General features: G+C 40.6%; 1 protein-coding gene across 3 annotated transcripts in view; it reads right to left on the bottom strand.

The window, feature by feature from the left end:
- The window catches only part of LOC115153707 (partitioning defective 3 homolog), a 555,114-nt gene that overhangs the window by 7,492 nt on the left and 521,044 nt on the right, over window positions 1-26,578 (bottom strand). For all 3 annotated transcript variants that reach the window (XM_029699308.1, XM_029699315.1, XM_029699317.1), the window contains 2 exons: window positions 20,034-20,154; window positions 2,828-2,958 (listed from right to left, as the gene is read on the bottom strand). In XM_029699308.1, the coding sequence (XP_029555168.1) occupies window positions 2,828-2,958; window positions 20,034-20,154 (252 nt within the window). The remainder of the gene's footprint in view (window positions 1-2,827; window positions 2,959-20,033; window positions 20,155-26,578) is intronic.

Genomic DNA, 26,578 nt, shown 5'->3' with positions numbered 1-26,578 from the left:
AGTCGTCACAAAGAGACAGCTGGGAAGGCAAACACTGATATTAAAGTGGGTCTGAGGGCTCCAGATCATCCCTGATACTGTAAGCTTTATTGACGTTTCTGACAAATGCAAAATAAATGAGAAAGAGATAAGTAATGCAGCTACTGCTCTGAATGCTGTGAAAGAGGAAGGCGGAAGTTGCTAAGATAAATGTCTCTGAAAACCACTATTTTTTAGGCACTGAGGGTGGTAGAGCGTTTTGATCTCCATGTGATAAACTTGTTTCCCTCTGGTCAACACTAAAGAGAAAGTAGAGCATTACGCGGGATTGTATTAAATTCAAAGAGTTTATCCAAAATCATTTAACAGTCTAGAGATAACTTCAGTAAAGTGTGGATTTGAAATGTTTGACTTTGACGGTACGAGACATAGACGATTTGAGAAGAGAAGAAATAAAGAAGAGGGATCGAGAGAGAGAGAGAGAGATAGAGAGAGAGAGAGATGGAGAGAGAGAGAGAGATGGAGAGAGAGAAAGAGAGAGATGGAAAGAGAGAGAGAGCGAGAGAGAGAGAGAGAGAGAGAGAGATGGAGAGAAAGAGAGAGATGGAGAGAGAGAGAGAGAGATGGAAAGAGAGAGAGAGCGAGAGAGATGGAGAGAGAGAGAGAGAGAGATGGGGAGAGAGAGAGAGAGAGAGAGAGAGAGAGATGGAGAGAGAGAGATGGAGAGAGAGAGAGAGAGATGGAGAGAGAGAGAGAGAGAGATGGAAAGAGAGAGAGAGAGAGATGGAGAGAGAGAGATGAAGAGAGAGAGAGAGAGAGAGATGGAGAGAGAGAGAGCAAGATGGAGAGAGAGAGAGAGGGAGAGAGATGGAGAGAGAGAGAGAGATAGAGAGAGAGAGAGAGAGATGGGGAGAGAGAGAGAGAGAGATGGAAAGAGAGAGAGAGAGAGATGGAAAGAGAGAGAGAGAGAGATGGAGAGAGAGAGATGAAGAGAGAGAGAGAGAGAGATGGAGAGAGAGAGAGTGAGATGGAGAGAGAGAGAGAGAGAGAGAGAGAGAGAGAGAGAGATGGAGAGAGATGGAGAGAGAGAGAGAGAGAGAGATGGGGAGAGAGAGAGAGAGAGAGAGAGAGATGGAAAGAGAGAGAGAGAGCGATGGAGAGAGAGAGAGAGAGAGAGGGAGAGAGAGAGATGGAGAGAGAGAGATGGAGAGAGAGAGATAGAGAGAGAGATGGAAAGAGAGAGATAGAGATGGAGAGAGAGAGAGAGATGGAGAGAGGGAGAGAGAGAGAGAGATGGAGAGAGAGGGAGAGAGAGAGAGAGATGGAAAGAGAGATGGTACAAAATATATAGAGTACTGTACACACTACAATTACTTAGGTTTAAAAATAAGCTCAACTGGACACCTTAATGAGGCAGTGAATGAACTGAGAGAGAAAGCACGCAGGGCATTCTACGCCATTAAAAAGCAAATTCAAATTGAAATACCTATTAAAATTTGGCTAAAACTAATTGAATATGTCATTGAACCAATTGCACTTTATGGCAGCGAGGTGTGGGGTCCACTTGCAAAACAAGATTTCATCAAATGGGACAAACACCCCATTGAAACCCTACATGCAGAGTTCTGTAAGATTCTCCTACGTGTCCAGAGGAAAACTACAAACAATGCATGCAGGGCAGAATTAGGCCAATATCCACTAATAATAAAAACTCAAAAAAGAGCAATTAAGTTTTGGAAACATCTAAAATACAGTGACCCCCTCTCATATCATTACCAAGCCCTGCAATGCCAAGAGCTGAGCAAAGAAAAGAGTCCCCTCATCCAGCTGGTCCTGGGGCTGAGTTCACAAACCTGTTCTACTAACACACTGAAGCCTCAGGACCAGAACATCCAATCAATCAGAATAAACCAAATTACAACACAGTCAAAACAAAACTACATTGCTTATTGGGAAACACAAGCACAAACACAAAGCAAAATGCAGTGCTATCTGGCCCTAAATCGACAGTACACTATGGCTAAATATTTGACCATGGTTACTGATCAAAACCTTAGAAAAACCTTGACAAAGTACAGGCTCAGTGAGCACAGCCTTGCCATTGAGAAGGGTAGACACAGGAAAACCTGGCTCCCTGTAGAGGAAAGGCTGTGCAACCACTGCACAACAGCAGAACCTGAGACGGAGCTGCATTTCCTGACAAAATGTCAAAAATATAAAACAATTAGAGAGTGTCATTTCCCCAAATTTGAAATCCTTATTCAAGGTTTTAAAGACCTCTCTGATGAGGATAGGCTACCCATCCTGTTGGGGGAGGACGCAGAGAGCTGTGGGTTGGCAGCGCACTACATTGCTGCCTGCCATAAGTTGAGGGACAGTGTCTGACAGACCAATAAACCTGCACATGTCCTCAACTGTATGATTATTGTTATTGTTGAATGTATGGTTATATTGACCGTTGGTTATTGTTGTTACTGTTGTCCCGTTGACAATTTTTGATTCTCATTTTTATTTATTTTTTATATTGTAAATATCCAAAGTAAGCTTTGGCAATATGTACATTGTTACGTCATGCCAATAAAGCGAATTGAATTGAATTGAATTGAATTGGAAAGAGAGAGAGAGAGATGAGAGAGAGAGAGATGGAGAGAGAGAGAGAGAGATGAAAAGAGAGAGAGAGAGATAGAGAGATGGAGAGAGAGAGAGAGAGAGAGATGGAGAGAGAGAGAGATGGAAAGAGAGAGAGAGAGAGAGAGAGAGAGATGGATAGAGAGAGAGAGAGAGAGATGGAGAGAGACAGAGAGAGAGAGAGAGAGAGAGAGAGATGGAAAGAGATGGTGTGTCTTACCGTGGCAGGGAACTGTACTGTCTTTGGGCCTGTGTAAATGAGTCTCGTCTCTTGTCTTGTCTCGGTCTCTGCACCTGTGACTCCACAGACACAGATTGGTGTCCGGTCAGGCTATAGGTCCCCGAGTTAGCCTGAAACACACATCCCGGTTACACACAGTACATGTACACTTTACACACACACAATATATTTACAGCACATTTACACACTGATTTTGGATACTCTGACATTATACACAAACCCTTAATAAAGCCCAGTAGAAAAGACATTGTGCCATCTATTATCAAGACCAGAAGTTGATGGAAGGTAGGTTTCTCAAGAGCAAGAGTTTATTTGTTGGAGGATGTTGGGTGATGGTAGTAGGTGTTAATGAAGCAAACACCTGCCCCTCTGACCCTGGAGGAGGCTCATACTGTCATTAGTCTAGTCCACACATCCTTGACCTTGAGTGGAGAGCCATAATGGCGCCACCATTACCTGTTGCCATTGTTGGCATGCTTTAGCTGGTAGTTGGTGACCTTGACTACCACTGCCTGATCCAAACGAGGAAGTGGCGCTGTGGCTTTGTTGTTTGAAGTCATCAGAATGGTTGGTATGGTATAATCATCACACGCACTCGCAGGAACACAACGCAAGACACATCACTAATGAGCTAGCTGATTAAAAACATGACAACGTAATTAGCAGTAGAGGCATGTACATGCTTGTACCTTTGGAGGATGTGTCAGAAGAACTGTTGACTTGAGTATTTTTTTAAACATATTTATTTCTTTATCTATAAAAGGCTTTGAGGGATATGAGGCTGAAGGGGATATGCTGTCAGTATAGGTACTGTATCATCAAGACAACGTCTTTAAAATGTCTACTGTCTGCTGCAGATTTTCACATTGACAGCTGCAATAACAGCCTAATAGGCCAATTACAGAAATCACGCTAACCTCTCCCTAAGCCCTTGGAAGTAAAAAAATAATGCTATTCCATTTTAGTCACTTCAGCATATGCTCTTATCCAGAGCGACTTACAATAGTGAGTGCATACATTTTCATACTTGGTTTTGTACTGGTCCCCTGTGGGAATCAAACCCACAACCCTGGCGCTTGCCATGCTCTACCAACTGAGCTACACAGAGCCTATTACACGTGTGTCAAATTAATTGACCTTAATGTTTCAGGTTTCCCTGAAATAACACATCTCGCTCCACTCAAAAATGCTTGAAAACATAAACTAATATCAGATTAAGCGTAATGGAAACATGAAATGATTGTATTGGGCCTAAAAGCAGAGGGTGAGAAAATTATTTGGCACGCCGAAATAACTTTTTATGTAATTTCAATGGGGGATGGAGGATGGGATTCAGCCCAAGGCTTGACATTTCCTGTATTCAGGTTTCTTATTGTAGGGAGCTGAGGTCTAACCGTAGAAGAGAATGGCTTTGTCTCAAATGTCACCCTATTCCATATATAGTGCACTACTTTGACATCGGCCCATAGGGCTCTGGTAAAAAAGTAGTGCACTATGTAGGGAATAGGGTGGCATGTTAGGGAAGAAGGCAAGAGGAATGGCTGGGAGACAGAATCAGTCAGAGTAATACCATTAGCCAGGAAGGAGAATCTGATTATTCACTGTTCTGTGGAAATACAATGCCATATAAAACAGGACATTTGCCAAAATCAAATCAAAAGATGTCCATGTTCATTTTTGATTTAATAAGAGGGAAAAGGATGTCAATACTTCACGTTTTTCCCTCCACGTTGCATATAGCCTAGCCTGTCAAGTCCATGGAGAAAAAATATACCACCTGTTAAAACACAGCTATCAAAAATAAAGAAACATGAAAACAGATGGAAAGGGAGGGAGAGTCTTGGACCTCCGACCTCACAGAAACACAGTCTAATAGATCATAGACTCACCCAACCCCATCTAGACTATCAGAGGAGGGTGAGGAGAGGGGCTCCTTCCCCACCACTGTCTTTATCCCAAACAGCACCCTACTCCCTACATACTTTTTTGTTTGTTACGTCCCTAACCTTTTTTCAAAAGTTGTGCATTATATATAGGGAATAAGGTGTCATTTGGGACCCACATACTGTTTACCCCATAGCATAGACAATGACTTTAAGAGCTCCGCTCAGCTCCACCTTACACAAACAGCCATATGGAACACATTTCCCTGCGAATGTACTTTACTGGTGCACATAAAAACAGAGGGCGTATCCCAAATGGCATCCTATTCCCTATATATAGTGCACTACTTTTGATCAGGGCCCATAAGGCTAGACAGTATGAAAAGAGAAGGCAAGGCTAAGCCTGGATGGATAAAACCTACAGTTGGATAATGGATAATGACTCCACTCCCCCTTTAAATTGTTTCACACAGATCCAATTCCTGTCAATTTATTAACAGCGGGGCTAGTCCATTTGCGGTGAGGAGGGGTGTGCCACCCCAGGCTACAGCTCCGTTCGCAGAGCGCTCCGTGTGGTCCACCACTTCCTCTACTCAGCCCAGAGAACTCCGAGAGCTCAGAGAACGGACACAAATGGGAAGTGGCTTTCTTTATCGCCACATCTCAGACTTTAAGCACCTCAATACATCTCAGACGAAGTATCTCCTCCGTATAGGAAGTATATCAAAAACAGACCAGCCTGGATATTAGGACCATATGCATGCATCCTCCTGAGACATTTAAAAGGCATTTAAGAGCTGGTACATCTCTAAAGAATTAGATATAGAATTATATGTGCTCATTCGGTTTTTCTACATTTTACTACTCCTAACAGTAGTATGCTGTATGTACTGGAGAATAGGGATGAAAACTGTTATTACATAGAGAATAATGGACATGCATAATCCAATGTTCCCCTTGAGTTCCCTCTCTCCCAGACACTCGCTCTCTCTCTGCACTATATCTTATCTCTGAACAGGAACACAATTTTGTATCTAAGTAACCACTGCAGTATGATAAAGACAAGGGCCCTGAATAGCAGTGTCTGTCTGTGTTATCTGTGAGTAGCCATTATCATACAACATAACCCCTCTACAAGTGACTCCCTATATTGCTCCCTGTGGCTGGGGCTGTGCTTGGGTTAATGCAACATTTTAGCTGATGCAATGCCACATAACACAGTACAGAGTTGTATTATGATTAGAAACCGTCTTACCCCTTGCCCCTGGCTTCTACCAAGTCAAGTGACTGCACTTACAAAGAATTTACGCTTCACATGATTTCATGATAACCAGTTCAACACACATACGCTGTTTCTCCCTCTTGCATTGGCAAGGAATGACCTGGATTCCCCTCGACTGTACTGCTTCTATGGTGGCTGAGTTTGTAGCCTTGTATGTTACGGGCGGATTCATTGGAATTCAAAGGAATTCACATAAATAAGAGTTTTAATAGGAGCCAGTGGTGTTTTGATCCAGTACCAGTATAATGGTGGAACACTCTCCTGTTCTGTGTGTTCATGCTGAACATGCTTCTCCAAGGCCAAGTCTCAAATGGCACCCTGTTCCCTAGGGCCCATAGGGCTCTGGTCAAAAGTAGCGCGCAATATAGGGAATAGGGCGCCATTTGGGACACAACCCATCTATCCCACCCAACAACAAAGATAACATGTTATTGCTTAAGAACAGAGAGGCAGCCCTCGTGGAACATTCATGTGGTTTATTATGATGAACATCTGGAAATCCCCTCTCAGAAGGAATCTGCACCTTAGGCCTACGATGTGGGAGGGAGAGAAAACAAGACGAGGGCTAATTGTGTGAATTGGATCAGGTTGTGTGACAGCCAGGCATGGGCTGTACATTACCACCATTATTCTATTATAGAAGACTGGAGGAGTCAAAAGTCCTGACCGGAACATTCTCGCTATAGAGTCTGAGGCAGGGTTCTGTGCAGGGAGAAAGAGAGAGAGAGAGAGAGCAGACCCACCTCAGTTCACTTTAAGAGAGCTGGGGCTAAACCCTCGCCAGTAACACAACATTAAAAACACACTAATTCTTTCTGTTTGTCTTTCTGTTTGTCTTCCTCACTGGCTGTCTGTCTCTCTCTGTATCTATCGCTCTCTCTCCCTCCCTATATACAGTGTAAATCTATCTCTATCTCCCTCCCTATATACAGTGTATATCTCTCTCTCTCTCCCTCTCAATATAAAGTGTATATCTATCTCTCTCTCTCTTCCTCTCTATATACAGTGTATATCTATCTCTCTCTCTCTCCCTCTCTATATACAGTGTATATCTATCTCTCTCTCTCCCTCTCTATATACAGTGTATATCTCTCTCTCTCTCTCCCTCTCAATATAAAGTGTATATCTATCTCTCTCTCTCTTCCTCTCTATATACAGTGTATATCTATCTCTCTCTCTCTCTCTCTCTATATACAGTGTATATCTATCTCTCTCTCTCTCCCTCTCTATATACAGTGTATATCTATCTCTCTCTCTTTCTCTCTATATACAGTGTATATCTATCTCTCTCTCTCTCTCCTCTCTATATACAGTGTATATCTATCTATCTCTCTCTCTCCCTCTCTATATACAGTGTATATCTATCTCTCTCTCTCTCCCTCTCTATATACAGTGTATATCTATCTCTCTCTCTCCCTCTCTATATACAGTGTATATGTATCTCTCTCTCTCTCCCTCTCTATATACAGTGTATATCTATCTCTCTCTCTCTCTCCTCTCTATATACAGTGTATATCTATCTCTCTCTCTCTCTCCCTCTCTATATACAGTGTATATCTATCTCTCTCTCTCCCTCTCTATATACAGTGTATATCTATCTCTCTCTCTCTCCATCTCTATATACAGTGTATATCTATCTCTCTCTCTCTCCCTCTCTATATACAGTGTATATCTATCTCTCTCTCTCCCTCTCTATATACAGTGTATATCTATCTCTCTCTCTCTCCCTCTCTATATACAGTGTATATCTATCTCTCTCTTCCTCTCTATATACAGTGTATATCTATCTCTCTCTCTCCCTCTCTATATACAGTGTATATCTATCTCTCTCTCCCTCTCTATATACAGTTGTATATCTATCTCTCTATCTCCCTCTCTATATACAGTGTATATCTATCTCTCTCTCCCCCTCTCTATACAGTGTATATCTATCTCTCTCTCTCTCCCCCTCTATATACAGTGTATATCTATCTCTCTCTCTCTCCCTCTCTATATACAGTGTATATCTATCTCTCTCTCTCTCCCCTCTCTATATACAGTGTATATCTATCTCTCTCTTCCTCTCTATATACAGTGTATATCTATCTCTCTCTCTCTCCCTCTCTATACAGTGTATATCTATCTCTCTCTCCCTCTCTATATACAGTGTATATCTATCTCTCTCTCCCTCTCTATATACAGTGTATATCTATCTCTCTCTCTCCCTCTCTATATACAGTGTATATCTATCTCTCTCTCTCTCCCTCTCTATATACAGTGTGTATCTATCTCTCTCTCCCTCTCTATATACAGTGTATATCTATCTCTCTCTCTCTCCCTCTCTATATACAGTGTATATCTATCTCTCTCTCTCCCTCTCTATATACAGTGTATATCTATCTCTCTCTCTCTCCCTCTCTATATACAGTGTATATCTATCTCTCTCTATATATATATACAGTGTATATCTATCTCTCTCTCCCTCTCTATATACAGTGTATATCTATCTCTCTCTCTCTCCCTCTCTCTATACAGTGTATATCTATCTCTCTCTTCCTCTCTATATACAGTGTATATCTATCTCTCTCTCTCCCTCTCTATATACAGTGTATATCTATCTCTCTCTCTCTCCCTCTCTATATACAGTGTATATCTATCTCTCTCTCTCTCCCTCTCTATATACAGTGTATATCTATCTCTCTCTCTCTCCCTCTCTATATACAGTGTATATCTATCTCTCTCTTCCTCTCTATATACAGTGTATATCTATCTCTCTCTCCCTCTCTCTATACAGTGTTATCTATCCTCTCTCCTCTCCCTCTCTATATACAGTGTATATCTATCTCTCTCTCCCTCTCTATATACAGTGTATATCTATCTCTCTCTCTCTCCCTCTCTATATACAGTGAATATCTATCTCTCTCTCCCCTCTCTATATACAGTGTATATCTATCTCTCTCTCCCTCTCTATATACAGTGTATATCTCTCTCTCTCTCTCTCCCTCTCTATATACAGTGTATATCTATCTCTCTCTCTCTCCCTCTCTATATACAGTGTATATCTATCTCTCTCTCTCTCCCTCTCTATATACAGTGTATCTCTCTCTCTCTCTCTCTCCCTCTCTATATACAGTGTATATCTCTCTCTCTCTCTCTCCCTCTCTATATACAGTGTATATCTATCTCTCTCTCTCTCCTCTCTATATACAGTGTATATCTATCTCTCTCTCTATATATATACAGTGTATATCTATCTCTCTCTCCCTCTCTATATACAGTGTATATCTCTCTCTCTCTCTCTCCCTCTCTATATACAGTGTATATCTATCTCTCTCTCTCCTCTCTATATACAGTGTATATCTATCTCTCTCTCTCCCTCTCTATATACAGTGTATATCTATCTCTCTCTCTCCCTCTCTATATACAGTGTATATCTATCTCTCTCTCTCTCCCTCTCTATATACAGTGTATATCTATCTATCTCTCTCTCTCTCCCTCTCTATATACAGTGTATATCTCTCTCTCTCTCTCCCTCTCTATATACAGTGTATATCTATCTCTCTCTCTCTCCCTCTCTATATACAGTGTATATCTATCTCTCTCTCTCCCTCTCTATATACGGTGTATATCTATCTCTCTCTCCCTCTCTATATACAGTGTATATCTATCTCTCTCTCCCTCTCTATATACAGTGTATATCTATCTCTCTCTCTCTCTCCCTATATACAGTGTATATCTATCTCTCTCTCTCTCCCTCTCTATATACAGTGTATATCTATCTCTCTCTCTCCCTATATACAGTGTATATCTATCTCTCTCTCTCCCCCTCTCTATATACAGTGTATATCTCTCTCTCTCTCCCTCTCTATATACAGTGTATATCTCTCTCTCTCTCTCTCCCTCTCTATATACAGTGTATATCTATCTCTCTCTCCCTCCCTATATACAGTGTATATCTATCTCTCTCTCTCTCCCTCTCTATATACAGTGTATATCTATCTCTCTCTCTCCCTCTCTATATACAGTGTATATCTATCTCTCTCTCTCCCTCTCTATATACAGTGTATTCTATCTCTCCTCTCTCCTCTCTATATACAGTGTATATCTATCTCTCTCTCTCCCTCTCTATATACAGTGTATATCTATCTCTCTCCTCCCTCTCTATATACAGTGTATATCTATCTCCTCTCCCCTCTCTATATACAGTATATCTATCTCTCTCTCTCCCTATATACAGTGTATATCTATCTCTCTCTCTCTCCTCTCTATATACAGTGTATATCTATCTCTCTCTCCCTCTCTATATACAGTGTATATCTATCTCTCTCTCTCTCTCTCCTCTCTATATACAGTGTATATCTATCTCTCTCTCCCTCTCTATATACAGTGTATATCTATCTCTCTCTCTCTCCCTCTCTATATACAGTGTATATCTATCTCTCTCTCTATATATATACAGTGTATATCTATCTCTCTCTCCCTCTCTATATACAGTGCATATCTATCTCTCTCTCTCTCCCTCTCTATATACAGTGTATATCTATCTCTCTCTCTTCCTCTCTATATACAGTGTATATCTATCTCTCTCTCTCCCTCTCTATATACAGTGTATATCTATCTCTCTCTCTCCCTCTCTATATACAGTGTATATCTCTCTCTCTCTCTCTCTCCTCTCTATATACAGTGTATATCTATCTCTCTCTCTCTCCCTCTCTATATACAGTGTATATCTATCTCTCTCTCTCTCTCCCTCTCTATATACAGTGTATATCTATCTCTCTCTCCCTCTCTATATACAGTGTATATCTATCTCTCTCTCTCCCTCTCTATATACAGTGTATATCTATCTCTCTCTCTTCCTCTCTATATACAGTATCTATCTCTCTCTCTCCCTCTCTATATACAGTGTATATCTATCTCTCTCTCTTCCTCTCTATATACAGTGTATATCTATATCTCTCTCTCCCTCTCTATATACAGTGTATATCTATCTCTCTCTCTCCCCCTTCTCTATAGTACAGTGTATATCTTCTCTCTCTCTCGTCTCCCTCTCTATATATACAGTGTATATCTATCTCTCCTCTCTCCTTCCTCTCATATACCGATGTATATCTTATCCTCTCTCTATTCCTCTCTATATACAGTGTATATCTATCTCCTCTCCTCTCTCCCTCTCTATATACAGTGTATCTATCTCTCTCTCTCCTCCCTCTCTATATACGATGTGCTATATCTATCTCTCTCTTCCCTCTCTATATACAGTGTATATCTATCTCTCCTCTCTCATCCCTCTCTATATACAGTGTATATCTATCCTCTCCTCTTCCTCTCTATATACAGTGTATATCTATCTTCTCTCTCTCCCTCTCTATATACAGTGTATATCTATCTCTCTCTCCCTCTCTATATACAGTGTATATCTATCTCTCCCTCTCTATATACAGTGTATATCTATCTCTCTCTCTCCCTCTCTATATACAGTGTATATCTATCTCTCTCTCTCTCCCTCTCTATATACAGTGTATATCTATCTCTCTCTCCCTCTCTATATACAGTGTATATCTCTCTCTCTCTCTCTCCCTCTCTATATACAGTGTATATCTATCTCTCTCTCTTCCTCTCTATATATACAGGTATACTATCTCTCCTCTCTCCCCTCTCTATATACAGTGTATATCTATCTCTCTCTCTCTTCCTCTCTATATACAGTGTATATCTATATCTCTCTCTCCCTCTCTATATACAGTGTATATCTATCTCTCTCTCTCCCCCTCTCTATATACAGTGTATATCGATCTCTCTCCTTCCTCCTCTATAATACAGTGTATATCTATCTCTCTCTCTCCTCTCTATATACAGTGTATATCTATCTCTCTCTCTCTCCTCTCTATATACAGTGTATATCTATCTCTCTCTCCCTCTCTATATACAGTGTATATCTATCTCCTCTCTCCCCTCTATATACAGTGATATCTATCTCTCTCTCCCTTCTTATACAGTGTATATCTATCTCTCTCTCCTCTCTATATACAGTGTATATCTCTCTCTCTCTCTCCCCTCTATATACAGTGTATATATCTCTCTCTCTCTCTCCCCTCTATACAGTGTATATCTATCTCTCTCTCCCCTCTATATACAGTGTATCTCTCTCTCTCTCTCTCTCCCTCTCTATATACAGTGTATATCTCTCTCTCTCTCTCTCCCTCTCTATATTAGTGTATATCTATCTCTCTCTCTCTCCCTCTCTATATACAGTGTATATCTATCTCTCTCTCTATATATATACAGTGTATATCTATCTCTCTCTCCCTCTCTATATACAGTGTATATCTCTCTCTCTCTCTCTCCCTCTCTATATACAGTGTATATCTATCTCTCTCTCTTCCTCTCTATATACAGTGTATATCTATCTCTCTCTCTCCTCTCTATATACAGTGTATATCTATCTCTCTCTCTCCCTCTATATACAGTGTATATCTATCTCTCTCTCTCCCCTCTCTATACAGTGTATATCTATCATCTCTCTCTCTCTCCTCTCTATATACAGTGTATATCTCTCTCTCCTCTCCTCTCTATATACAGTGTTATCTATCTCTCTCTCTCTCCCTCTCTATACAGTGTATCTATCTCTCTCTCTCCCCTCTCTATACAGTGTATATCTATCTCTCTCTCCCTCTCTATATACAGTGTATATCTATCTCTCTCTCCCTCTCTATATACAGTGTATATCTATCTCTCTCTCTCTCCTCCCCTATATACAGTGTATATCTATCTCTCTCTCTCTCTCCCTCTCTATATACAGTGTATATCTATCTCTCTCTCTCCCTATATACAGTGTATATCTATCTCTCTCTCTCCCCTCTCTATATACAGTGTATATCTCTCTCTCTCTCCCTCTCTATATACAGTGTATATCTATCTCTCTCTCTCTCTCCCTCTCTATATACAGTGTATATCTATCTCTCTCTCCCTCCCTATATACAGTGTATATCTATCTCTCTCTCTCCCTCTCTATATACAGTATCTATCTCTCTCTCTCCCTCTCTATATACAGTGTATATCTATCTCTCTCTCTCCCTCTCTATATACAGTGTATATCTATCTCTCTCTCTCTCTCCCTCTCTATATACAGTGTATATCTATCTATCTATCTCTCCCTCTCTATATACAGTGTATATCTATCTCTCTCTCCCTCTCCTATATACAGTGTATATCTATCTCTCTCTCCCTCTCTATATACAGTGTATATCTATCTCTCTCTCTCTCCCTCTCCTATATACAGTGTATATCTATCTCTCTCTCTCCCCCTCTCTATATACAGTGTATATCTATCTCTCTCTCCCTCTCTATATACAGTGTATATCTATCTCTCTCTCATCCTCCTCCTATATCAGTGTATATCTATCTCTCTCATCCCTCTCTATATACAGTGTATATCTATCTCTCTCTCTCTCCCTCTCTATATACAGTGTCTATTCTATCTCTCTCTCTAATATATACAGTGTAGATCTATCTCTCTCTGGTCTCTCCTTCTCCCTCTCTATATACAGTGCCATATCTATCTCTCTTGCCTCTCTCCCTCATACTACTATACAGTGTATATCTATCTCTCTCTCTTTCCTCTCTAATATACAGTGTATATCTATCTCTCTCCTCCTCCCTCCCTCTATATAACAGTGTATAATCTATCTTCTTCCTCTCTCCCTCTCTATATACAAGTGTATATCTCTCCTCTCTCTCTCTCCCTCTCTATACAGTGTATATCTATCTCTCTCCTCTCTTCCCTCTCTAGATATCCAAGTGTATAATCCTACTCTCTCTCTCCTCTCCTCCCTCTCTCTATATACAGTGTATATCTATATCTCTCTCCCTCTTCTATATACAGTGTATATCTATCTCTCTCTCTCCTCTCTAATAGAACAGTGTATATCTATCTTCTCTCTCTTCCTCTCTATATACAGTAATCTATCTCTCTCTCTCCCTCTCTATATACAGTGTATATCTATCTCTCCTCACATCTCTCTCTCTTCCTCTCTATATACAGGTATTTATATCTCTCTCTCTCTCTCTCTCTATATACAGTGTATATCTATCTCTCTCTTCCTCTCTATATACAGTGTATATCTATCTCTCTCTCTTCCTCTCTATATACAGTATCTATCTCTCTCTCTCCCTCTCTATATACAGTGTATATCTATCTCTCTCTCTCCCTCTCTATATACAGTGTATATCTATCTCTCTCTCTCCCTCTCTATATACAGTGTATATCTATCTCTCTCTCTCCCTCTCTATACAGTGTATATCTATCTCTCTCTCTCTCCCTCTATATACAGTGTATATCTATCTCTCTCTCTCTCCCCTCTATATACAGTGTATATCTATCTCTCTCTCCCTATATACAGTGTATATCTATCTCTCTCCTCCCCTCTCTATATACAGTGTATATCTCTCTCTCTCTCCTCTCTATATACAGTGTATACTATCTCTCTCTCTCTCCCTCTCTATATACAGTGTAATATCTATCTCTCTCTCTCCCTCTCTATACAGTGTATATCTATCTCTCTCTCTCTCCCTCTCTATATACAGTGTATATCTATCTCTCTCTCCTCCCTCTCTATATACAGTGTATATCTATCTCTCTCTCTATCTATATACAGTGTATATCTATCTCTCTCTCCCTCTCTATATACAGTGCATATCTATCTCTCTCTCTCTCCCTCTCTATATACAGTGTATATCTATATCTCTCTCTCCTCTCTCTCTCTTCCTCTCTATTATACAGTGTATATCTATCTCTCTCTCTCCCTCTCTATATACAGTGTATATCTATCTCTCTCTCTCCCTCTCTATATACAGTGTATATCTATCTCTCTCTCTCCCTCTCTATATACAGTGTATATCTATCTCTCTCTCTCTCCCTCTCTATATACAGTGTATATCTATCTATCTCTCTCTCTCCCTCTCTATATACAGTGTATATCTCTCTCTCTCTCTCTCCCTCTCTATATACAGTGTATATCTATCTCTCTCTCTCTCCCTCTCTATATACAGTGTATATCTATCTCTCTCTCCCTCTCTATATACAGTGTATATCTATCTCTCTCTCTCTCCCTCTCTATATACAGTGTATATCTATCTCTCTCTCTCTCCCTCTCTATATACAGTGTATATCTATCTCTCTCTCCCCTCTCTATATACAGTGTATATCTATCTCTCTCTCTCTCCCTCTCTATATACAGTGTATATCTATCTCTCTCTCCCTCTCTATATACGGTGTATATCTATCTCTCTCTCCCTCTCTATATACAGTGTATATCTATCTCTCTCTCTCCCTCTCCATATACAGTGTATATCTATCTCTCTCTCTCTCCCTCTCTATATACAGTGTCTATCTCTCTCTCCCTCTCTATATACAGTGTATCTATCTCTCTCTCTCTCCTCTCTATATACAGTGTATATCTATCTCTCTCTCTCCTCTCTATATACAGTGTATATCTATCTCTCTCTCTCTCCCTCTCTATGTACAGTGTATATCTATCTCTCTCTTCCTCTCTATATACAGTGTATATCTATCTCTCTCTCCCTCTCTATATACAGTGTATATCTATCTCTCTCTCCCTCTCTATATACAGTGTATATCTCTCTCTCTCTCCCTCTCTATATACAGTGTATATCTATCTCTCTCTCTCTCCCTCTCTATATACAGTGTATATCTATCTCTCTCCCTCTCTATATACAGTGTATATCTATCTCTCTCTCTCTCCCTCTCTATATACAGTGTATATCTATCTCTGTCTCCCTCTCTATATACAGTGTATATCTATCTCTCTCTCTCTCCCTCTCTATATACAGTGTATATCTATCTCTGTCTCCCTCTCTATATACAGTGTATATCTATCTCTCTCTCTCCCTCTCTATATACAGTGTATCTCTCTCTCTCTATATACAGTGTATATCTATCTCTCTCTCACTTCCTCTCTATATACAGTGTATAGCAATCTCTCTCTCTCTCCCTCCCTATATACAGTGTATATCTATCTCTCTCTCCCTCTCTATATACAGTGTATATCTATCTCTCTCTCTCCCTCTCTATATACAGTGTATATATCTCTCTCTCTCTCCCTCTCTATATACAGTGTATATCTATCTCTCTCTCTTCCTCTCTATATACAGTGTATATCTATCTCTCTCTCCCTCCCTATATACAGTGTATATCTATATCTCTCTCTCTCCCTCTCTATATACAGTGTATATCTATCTCTCTCTCCCTCTCTATATACAGTGTATATCTATATCTCTCTCTCCCTCTCTATATACAGTGTATATCTATCTCTCTCTTCCTCTCTATATACAGTGTATATCTATCTCTCTCTCTCCCTCTCTATATACAGTGTATATCTATCTCTCTCTCTCCCTCTCTATATACAGTGTATATCTATCTCTCTCTCCCTCTCTATATACAGTGTATATCTATCTCTCTCTCTCTCTCCCTCTCTATATACAGTGTATATCTATCTCTCTCTCCCTCTCTATATACAGTGTATATCTATCTCTCTCTCTCCCTCTCTATATACAGTGTATATCTATCTCTCTCTCTCTCCCTCTCTATATACAGTGTATATCTATCTCTCTCTCCCTCTCTATATACAGTGTATATCTATCTCTCTCTGTCTCCCTCTCTATATACAGTTTATATCTATCTCTCTCTGTCTTGCTAGTATGACTGGAATGAGAACATGCAAATCAGTGCCTGAAGCGACGATTGACTAGGGCTTATTTCAGTAAGCAACACAACCACAAAACAAACATTCACATTCACAAGTTAACATAACACTTCAACAGTTTGTTTTACCAGGGCCAGGGGGAGAATGAGGACGCAAAGGTGATTTCTAGATGTTTATGTCTGAATCTGAGGCCTATCATTGATCAGGTCCTTAGGTTGGTTTGGAGAGACAGAGAGAGCATTTTTTCCCTGACCACAACCAACACACAACTCTAAGTTACAACCAATTATGTCTACCACCATGTGTCTATGATTACAACTGTTTACATGGAGTGTCAATAGTTGAAAAGATTCTACACCATGCAGCCCATGCTACATATTACACACGTCTAGTATGGATATGGATATTTTTTGCTTTATCATAAATAACTGATATTCTAACATCATTTCAACCTTGAGTTTCATGTCCTTCCTGGTTGTAGTTTTTTTGTTGCCAGATGACACGATTTCAATTGGATCCCTTAACAAAGTTCAAATAATGTCTCTCCTACCATCTCACTTAACCAGTTCTGTCAGTGTGATTCAACATTATTATGAAAACGGCACATGAAAGAGTAACATGAATAAAGTAGGCCCCAATAACTCCTGGGACCGCCTATATCTTATTACAGAGGAACAGTGGGAGACTTTCAACAGTGTAAACAATCAGGAACAATTAGGCTCTCCATGGCCTCTTTTCCTTAGATGCCTCTGGCTACATCCCAAATGGAACCTATATAATGTCCTACTTTGACCAGAGCTCTGGTCAAAAGTAGTACACTATCTCTGGTCAAAAGTAGTACACTATATAGGGAATAGGGTGCCGTTTAGGATGTAGACTGAGTATCTGAGTAAATAGTCAAATGTTCCTTCGCTTCGCATACCAGTGAAGACAACGTCAAACGATTAAACAAAGCTACACGGCTTTGATTATTCAATAAGGCAAACACTGAGGCTAAGCTATGATTAATACAGACCGTTTGACTTATTTTTTAACACTAAAGATAAGCTATTGTAAAGCTATGGTAAATAGAGGCCGTTTGACCACTCTATGGGCATTATGGCTAAGCTATTGTAAAGCTATGGTAAATAGAGGCCGTTTGACCACTCTATGGGCATTATGGCTAAGCTATTGTAAAACTATGGTAAATAGAGGCGTTTGACCACTCTATGGGCATTATGGCTAAGCTATTGTAAAACGATGGTAAATAGAGGCCGTTTGACCACTCTATGGGCATTATGGCTAAGCTATTGTAAATCTATGGTAAATAGAGGCCGTTAGACTACTCTATAGACATTATGGCTAAGCTATTGTAAAGCTATGGTAAATAGAGGCCGTTTGACCACTCTATGGGCATTATGGCTAAGCTATTGTAAAACTATGGTAAATAGAGGCGTTTGACCACTCTATGGGCATTATGGCTAAGCTATTGTAAAACGATGGTAAATAGAGGACGTTAGACTACTCTATAGACATTATGGCTAAGCTATTGTAAATCTATGGTAAATAGAGGCCGTTAGACTACTCTATAGACATTATGGCTAAGCTATTGTAAAGCTATGGTAAATAGAGGCCGTTAGACTACTCTATAGACATTATGGCTAAACTATTGTAAAGCTATGGTAAATAGAGGCCCTTTGGATAGTCTATGGGCATTATGGCATGTGTGAGGAGACTGGTGTCACAACTGAGCGTGCAAACTGGCTTGTCTTGCTGGAGAAACAATGGTCAACTTAAAGCGTTAGACAACGAGTGCAATGCATATATGGCCACTATGGTCATAGCAGTGCTCGGTCTCAAATCAACTTTAAACACTAATTAGGGATGTTAAGACGGAAAATGTCTGGTGGGAAATGTTGCTCCTACGAGAGGAGAATGGAGCAGGGTTCAATACACTGACCCGTAATTGAGGAAATGGTTCTATTCCAAATGGTGATTAGCCTGTCATCTTTTCACAGGAAGTCGGAGCACAAGCCGCTATGTCTGTCTCAAACCATTACATCGCAAAGATACACAGCTATTTGACCTTTGATCTGGTGACTCAGTTCCCACCATGCTGGATCTGACAGGGTATATTATTCTGTCTGCACCCCAAATAGCACCATATTCCTTCTACAGTGCACTACTTTTGACCAGGGCCCATGGACCTCCATTTGGCCTCCATTTCTCCCATAGGGCTCTTGTCAAAAGTACTGCAGGATAGGGAATAGGGTGCCATTTGCACACTCTGTGTTGTTAGATCAAGATAAAATGAATGACCTTTAACCGCTGGATGTAAACCACTGACGGACAAAGGAAACATTGTAAGAGCTCTGATCATTGTAATCAGTGTAAGAGCTAATAAAGAAACACATTCACATGTTGAAGAACATTTGATTTGTAAATGGCAAGGATGGCAAACATGAATAACAGTTTCTTATTATGAATCGGCACAACAATAAATTGAACTAACTGCATTTCAGTGACTGACATTAGAGAAATAGAAACAGTTCTTTTTTCACACACAGCAGGAGAAATAAAAGTAAAGCCATACACCTAAATAACCAAACGAATGACGTTGATTACATTTAGCCAATTAAAACCCAAATAAATCCCACTGCAGTATAAGATCAATCAAAGAGAGAAAAACAAGGAAAAATGTCCCTTTGAATCTAATTAAAAAGTATTCTTAATTAACTCTGAAGAGATTGAAATTAAGCAATTTTAAGATCTCTCTCAATTTGTCTCAACATTCTTAATATTCACTGTCACTGTCAACTCATATTCTTTCATTTCATCATCCTCCCAATGTAGAGTTTTTTTTGTAAGTAATGAATATCTGAGAAAGATGGGGACTTTAATAATTAGTAATTACTTCCAGGTCTGAGGTCACAGCAGAGGATTAGAAGTAAAGTCCTGTAAAAGGCCTGTTATGAGACGCCTAAGTAGAATAAATGACTGAGGTTGTCCAGGATCAGTTTTCAAATTGTAGAGCATGAGCATGTCCTAGTGTCAACCTGGTAAGGTTTGCATCAGAGTAGGCAGACAGGCAGGTAGTCAGGTAGGTAGGCAGGCGGAGGAGAAGGGGTTGTGTTGGGTTAGGTTGGGCTGGTAATTAGGGTTATTTTGGAAGTCCGTGCAGTGTTGGACTGGGGAATTGGGTTAGGTTAGGCTGTTGGCTGGTTTGGGTTAGGTGGTTGAGGTTAGTGTGGAGGTCCGTGAAGCACTGAGCTGGGTTGGGTTTTGCTGGTGGTTGGGGTTAATGCGCAGGTCCATACTACAGGTTGTTAGTCACTCACCCAGGGCTGCTCGAAGCTGTATGTCCGCCGTCGGTCATCAGGGTCCTCCTCTCCTCTGGCCTGCTGGAACTCAACCCTCAGACGCCGTATCCGGTCATGGTTACTAGGCGCCAGTCGGTTGCTGCGGAACCAAAGAGGACACAGAGAGTAAGAGGAGAAGGGGAATATAAGCATGGACCAGTAACAGCATTATATCATGTTTTACAATGGCATCACAAAGAGTCACACAGTGAACTGTACAGACATCATTATTATTCATATGTGAAGGGGATGAAAACAGATCCAAACATTTGTTTTTAAATTGTCACATACACCGGATAGGTGCAAGTGTAATGTCTTGTTTTACAGGTTCAGCCATAGTAGTACGGCACCCCTGGAGCAAATTAGGGTTAAGTGCCTTGCTCAAGGGCACATCAACATATTTCTCATCTTGTCGGCTAGGGTATTCAAACCAGCGACCTTTCGGTTACTGGCCCAATTAATATAATTTTCAACCATTTTAGAATGAAACGTGTTGTCTAAATTTAGTTCCATACAGAACAAATGAACTAATATCTTGTCAAACCCCCCATCCATTCATACTGTACAGTACATTTGGCATAAAGAAAAAGTCCCTTGTGAACCATTGTGAGTGATCCATGTTCCTTTTAGACTGGGAGAAGAGCCTATATTATTGGTCTTTATGTGGTAGTGTCGTCATTAAACAGTGCTGCTGTTGGAGACTTGTATGCATCCCTTTCATTACTGGCTTTCAGAGGCCTGTCAATATGAACCAATGCTCTCCCCTCAGTTAATCAGCCTGTCAATATGAATCAATACTCTCCCCTCAGTTAATCAGCCTATCAATATGAATCAATACTCTCCCCTCAGTTAATCAGCCTATCAATATGAATCAATACTCTCCCCTCAGTTAATCAGCCTGTCAATATGAATCAATACTCTCCCCTCAGTTAATCAGCCTGTCAATAAGAATCAATACTCTCCCCTCAGTTAATCAGCCTGTCAATATGAATCAATACTCTCCCCTCAGTTAATCAGCCTATCAATATGAATCAATACTCTCCCCTCAGTTAATCAGCCTGTCAATAAGAATCAATTCTCTCCCATCAGTTAATCAGCCTATCAATAAGAATCAATACTCTCCCATCAGTTAATCAGCCTATCAATAAGAATCAACACTCTCCCATCAGTTAATCAGCCTGTCAATAAGAATCAATACTCTCCAATCAGTTAATCAGCCTGTCAATAAGAATCAATACTCTCCCATCAGTTAATCAGCCTGTCAATAAGAATCAATACTCTCCCATCAGTTAATCAGCCTGTCAATAAGAATCAATACTCTCCCATCAGTTAATCAGCCTGTCAATAAGAATCAATACTCTCCCATCAGTTAATCAGCCTGTCAATAGGAATCAATACTCTCCCATCAGTTAATCAGCCTGTCAATAAGAATCAATACTCTCCAATCAGTTAATCAGCCTGTCAATAAGAATCAATACTCTCCCATCAGTTAATCAGCCTCTCCTTTTATCTCCACCAACAGGGTCTGACACTAGGGATAATTATGATAAGACAACCAGCTTGATAATAGGGCCCGGTTTATACATTCCATAGAGGAGAGGGGGGAGAGAGGTTGGGGGGGGACCAGCGAAAAGGAACAGATGGAAAGTGAGAGAGGGAGAGAGAGAGGGAACAGAGGGAGAGCAAGGGAAGAGACAGAATAAGAGAAGGAAAAGAAAGGGAGACAAGGAAGAAAAACTAGAGAAGAGCAGCTAGGGGCACTTAAGATGGACGTTGGTTTGACACCGTAGCTGTCAAGCTGTCACGCTGTCGTCCCCACTCTGCTCCAAGGTGGCAATTACAGGTGGTACACTAGTAGAAGACCTGATTGCTCATTTAAACCCAGAGGATCCTGAAGTACAATTAGGCCCATAATTGCAGATTACAGCAATCACATCCTTCTGATGATAATGGCTACTAGGACGCAGTGCCAATCAGCCTTCATTAAAACACAGCTAAATAGCACCTCATAAAGGATGAATTGAATTGGATGTATGCACCCTGCTGCAGTACAAGCAAGCCGTCTTGCTTGAAAGCGGAAACGCTTTCAATCTCTCTGTTGTTCCACACAACCATTAAAATCAATTGTATTAGTTATACCCCATTTGATGCTCATGGTTTTATGTATATGGATGCTGGTGTGAGCATACATTATGTTCATCTGTATGGATGATGGGTATTAAAATGGATCATTGGCTGGTGAGGTTTAATGTCTTTAGGCTGGGGTACAATGCTGCTAACAGGCCCTCCTTTCCCCTTCTCTATCCAGTACAAGATAGGCCTACACTTCGCATTTCTGTTTCATTTAAATTACAAAACAGTTTCTTATTTTCATATACAATTTGCCAATCAAATTCTACCTCACGCAGACTAGCAAGTTATCCGTGCAATTGCTGGGGAGTACATTTCCAATATAATTGACTTGTGAGATTTGACTAGTGTTATGACTAGGATTCTGTTTTTTCAAACTACCGGTAGCTACTGCATAATCAACACTGTAGCATTGGTAACACATTATCGTTATCTAGCTAAGACAAAAGAGAGTTAAGAAAAAAATGTTATTTTCTGTGTATTCTACATAGCCAATGAAAGGGTGTTTGTTTCTTTGTATAGAACCTCCATGTATTGAAGACTGTAAATACCTCCATTATGCTCCATATGCTTCTATCTGTTCCTTTTCATCAGACTGTTTACTGATGGAACAACACAATCAAACCACGACGGGCAGTCCCTGTGGTGCTACTGTCACACAGTGGGCCTCAGCTGCAGTCAGACACGCGGTTAAAAGCCCGAAACCGGTGAAGAAGGGAAAAACAACACATCTGCAAACAAAATTAATTTCACCATTTAGCTCCTGTAAAAACCTGTGATGACACATTATCTGGGTGTTGACGTGCATAGCTAGCTGCCATCCATGCCTGTAGCATGTGAGGAAGCATAACAGATTCTCAATGGTGGAAATGGTGGGAGGTAGTAGATCTGGGTTCAACTAGTATTTGTTTTATTCCAAATACTTCAGCTGGGCTTGACTGAGATTGCCTGGCGCAATTTAACCAAAGAGATAGTCTCAACAAGTGCAAACCCCACCCCTCTTGCACTCCAGGTAGGCTCAATCAAATGCTCACAGTATTTGATCAAAAAACAAATACTATTTGAACCCAAGTCTGAAAGGGAGGTTGATATGCAAACACAAACACACATTATGCTTTTACGGTTAATCCTCCTATACCCCACATACAAAAAGGTTCCAGACATTGACTGACTCTGCATATAATATGCTTACTTACTTTCTCTGAGAGCAAGCTGGGACCCCGCATCAGGGCCACAAACCATCCTACACAACAACAACATCTTCACTTAGTCTGACCCCCCCCACCTCCAGTGTTAATTCAGTGGAAATTGAGAACTATGGCCCTTTATTATCATTGACTTCATGTCGGCTAAGAGGGGTGAGAGAGAGGAAGAGGAAAGGAGGGAGAGGAGCGGGGCAGAGTTGAGACAAGATCAAAAGGCAAATTAAAAAATGGCAGTATGTAACTTTAATACATTTCAAAGCGTTGAGAAATGGAAATTGGAAGCTCGGAGTGGAGGCTGCTGTTAGTATGGGAGGGATAGAATGAGTGGTGAATTTGTCAAGGCAGTTCAAAGGGTCTATATGCTATCTAGATTATCTTAAGGGCTTCTCCTGTTCACCCCCCACCCACATCCACCATACTCATATCCACCATCCATGGTTCAAAGTTTCTTGGAGGACACTATGTGAATCTTTAGTACAAAGATATTAAAATGCAGGGTTAATCCCTGGTACTGGGGGGAGGCAGTTATCAGTGGCTAGGCTAGCTAATGTCCACAGCAGCAGCCAACAAGTGTATGTATGCGTGTGTGTGTGCGTGGGTGTGTGGGTATATGCGTATATGCACGTGCCCTTTCCTCAGAAAGAAGATGGATTCAGCCATTGGCTGGGACTCAGTCTCTGAATGATTCAGCCCCTCCACAGTCAATTAGTCAGCATGATCGTTGCTGTTCGCTGCCATCCACATCAGGTGTCCTTGCTTTACAAATAACCCTCTGTCTGCATAAATCAACGGCTGCATCCTAAATGGTACTCTATCCACTACATTGTGCACTACTTTTGACCAGAGCCCAATGGGTAGTAGTGCACTAAATAAGCAATAGGGTGTCATTTGGGACGTATCCAATGTCTGTAATGGCTTTCTATGAAACAAGAGCTCTCACAAAGAATAACCTGCCAGCCATTTGCGTCAGTTGACTGTCCTGGCAATTAGGATGAATGTGCCGTCCGGTGGACGGTAGAGCTGTTTGGAGGAATATGAATGAGCAAGGATGGAGGGAACGGTTACTAGAAGGCCTGTGTTTATGCATTGTGGAAAAGGTTGCAGGCTTTGTAACTTGTATGCCTCATGTGGATGTGTGTGTGTGTGTGTGCGTGCGTGCATGCGTGCATACGTGTCTCTCTCTCAATACTTGACGTGGTATAGTCACTCTTCACCATCTGTTTCCCAGTTCTTCTACCATTGAATGAATGGAAAACAGACCAACTGGTGAATCACCAATGAAATAGCAGGGGAGATCAATTAAATATCCATATGGCACAGTCTTTACCCTGCCTACAGACTCATTCACTCCAGTACAATGAGACTCACTCAACATCTGTCTGTGTGTTCCTTTAGCTGAAAGGTCAGAGTGAGGCCTGCATCTAGCTCTCTCTCTTTAGCCCTATCTAAAAAAAGAGAGCAGGCAGGTTGACATGCACACACACCAGCTCCTCACACACTTTCTCTCTCTCGCACTCTCTTTCTTGCTGTTCAATAAAGCCATTCTGCTGCATACTTTCCTGCCCAGCGAAAGCAGTTTCTCAGCAGAGAAACTATGTATTTGGGAATATGCACATACTAAAGAGACCACTGTTATCACACACGAGTAACAAAACACAGACAGACATGGATAGATAGAGTCACAACAGAGTAGTTATTACACTGCATGGGATAAAACAGCTTTGTGGGTTCCTCTTTAAGCATATTCACTGTGACAGAGAGAGAGACAAAGAGCGAGAAAGAGAGCGAGAGAGGGGGAGAGAGAGAGGGAGTGAGAGGGAGAGAGAGAGGGAGTGAAAGGGAGAGAGAGATGCCTGCAGATGCCTTTCTCTATGAGGTGACCCACAGACACAGGTCATGTACAGTAGGCTTGGTATGTTATGGTATGTTGAGGTTAGTCCTATACGGTGCTTACCCGCGTAACAGTAATCCTTTGATCTGGAGGGATTTGTCAGTTGCCAGACGGACATAATATAATGGTAGGTTTAGGTTGGATGCAATCTTCCCATAAACCCCTGCCAGTGTTAGGATCAAAGATGGTGGATAAAAAGTCTCATGATCTGACGAAAAACAGCTCTAGCTCTACCACTTTTCAACGCAGATGCGGAAGTGCAACATCGGCGGATGCGGTGGATTGAGACGCATCCAATGCAACAAAAAAACTAATATCTCTAGCTTAAACTGATGGATTTTGCTGGGTATTTTTGTATTATGTTACTTAGCTTGTTGCACCGGTGACTGGATTAAGGGTTCATTTTTGTTCATTGGATTTGGTTAGTTTACTTCCAACATTCCCTCAAACATCAGTTATTTTTAAGTCTTGATTCCAATAGTTAAAATTTTTCTCCAAGAGATCGTCAGTTGTATATATTCTCTGCAAGGTTTTGTATATCTTACCGATCATGTGAACATCATTTTCTGAGTGAAATAAGATTCCCTCAAGGTTGCTCTGATGTCCAAAAGACTTCAAAATCAAAATTTCGTGATATGAAACTTTGAATTTGCATGTATTTGAAATAACTTTACAATGGTCAATACAAAATTACTTTTTAATTCTGTCATGGAAATACATGCATTTACTGTTACCAAGTCATTTATGGTTTCTGTGCCTTTAGTTTTCCAATTTATCAGCAAATTCTGAAAAGCTATCGAAGAATTGTTCCATAGGGTTGTGTTTCGTGGAGTGATATTGGTTCTTGTAGAATCCATTTCATTTTCTTCCATATTGTTATAGTGTTCTTAACTAGGAAGTTGTTCATGCTCTTAGCTGTATCCTTTGAAAATAGACAGGTTAAAAGATTATGGGGATGAGCATGTGCATCTTCAATACATGTACGTGCCCATTGTTCCTCTTTAGTGCATTTAACTATATGCCTCAAGTAAAAGCATTGGGCAGCGAGTTGATACAACTCCATGTCTCGAAGGTTAAAACCACCCTCAGACTTGGGAAGATGTAAAACTTTCCTTTCTATTCTATTCATTTTATTTGCTCATATAAAGTCTGTTATGACCGAGTATACTTTTTTTAAAGAATGTCTTCGGTAGGGTAATTGGTATTGCCGAAATTAAATATTGACTTTCATTGAACCTGCAAAAAACTGCGAGTGGGGTGTCTCACTTCCTCTTCCATCTCTGGTGTAACACTCCCAA

The sequence above is a fragment of the Salmo trutta genome, chromosome 2 (genome assembly GCF_901001165.1).
Source record: "Salmo trutta chromosome 2, fSalTru1.1, whole genome shotgun sequence".
Lineage (NCBI taxonomy): Eukaryota > Metazoa > Chordata > Actinopteri > Salmoniformes > Salmonidae > Salmo > Salmo trutta.
The sequence above is the reverse complement of the archived record's forward strand: the minus strand, read 5'-3'. Positions and strand labels throughout refer to the sequence as shown.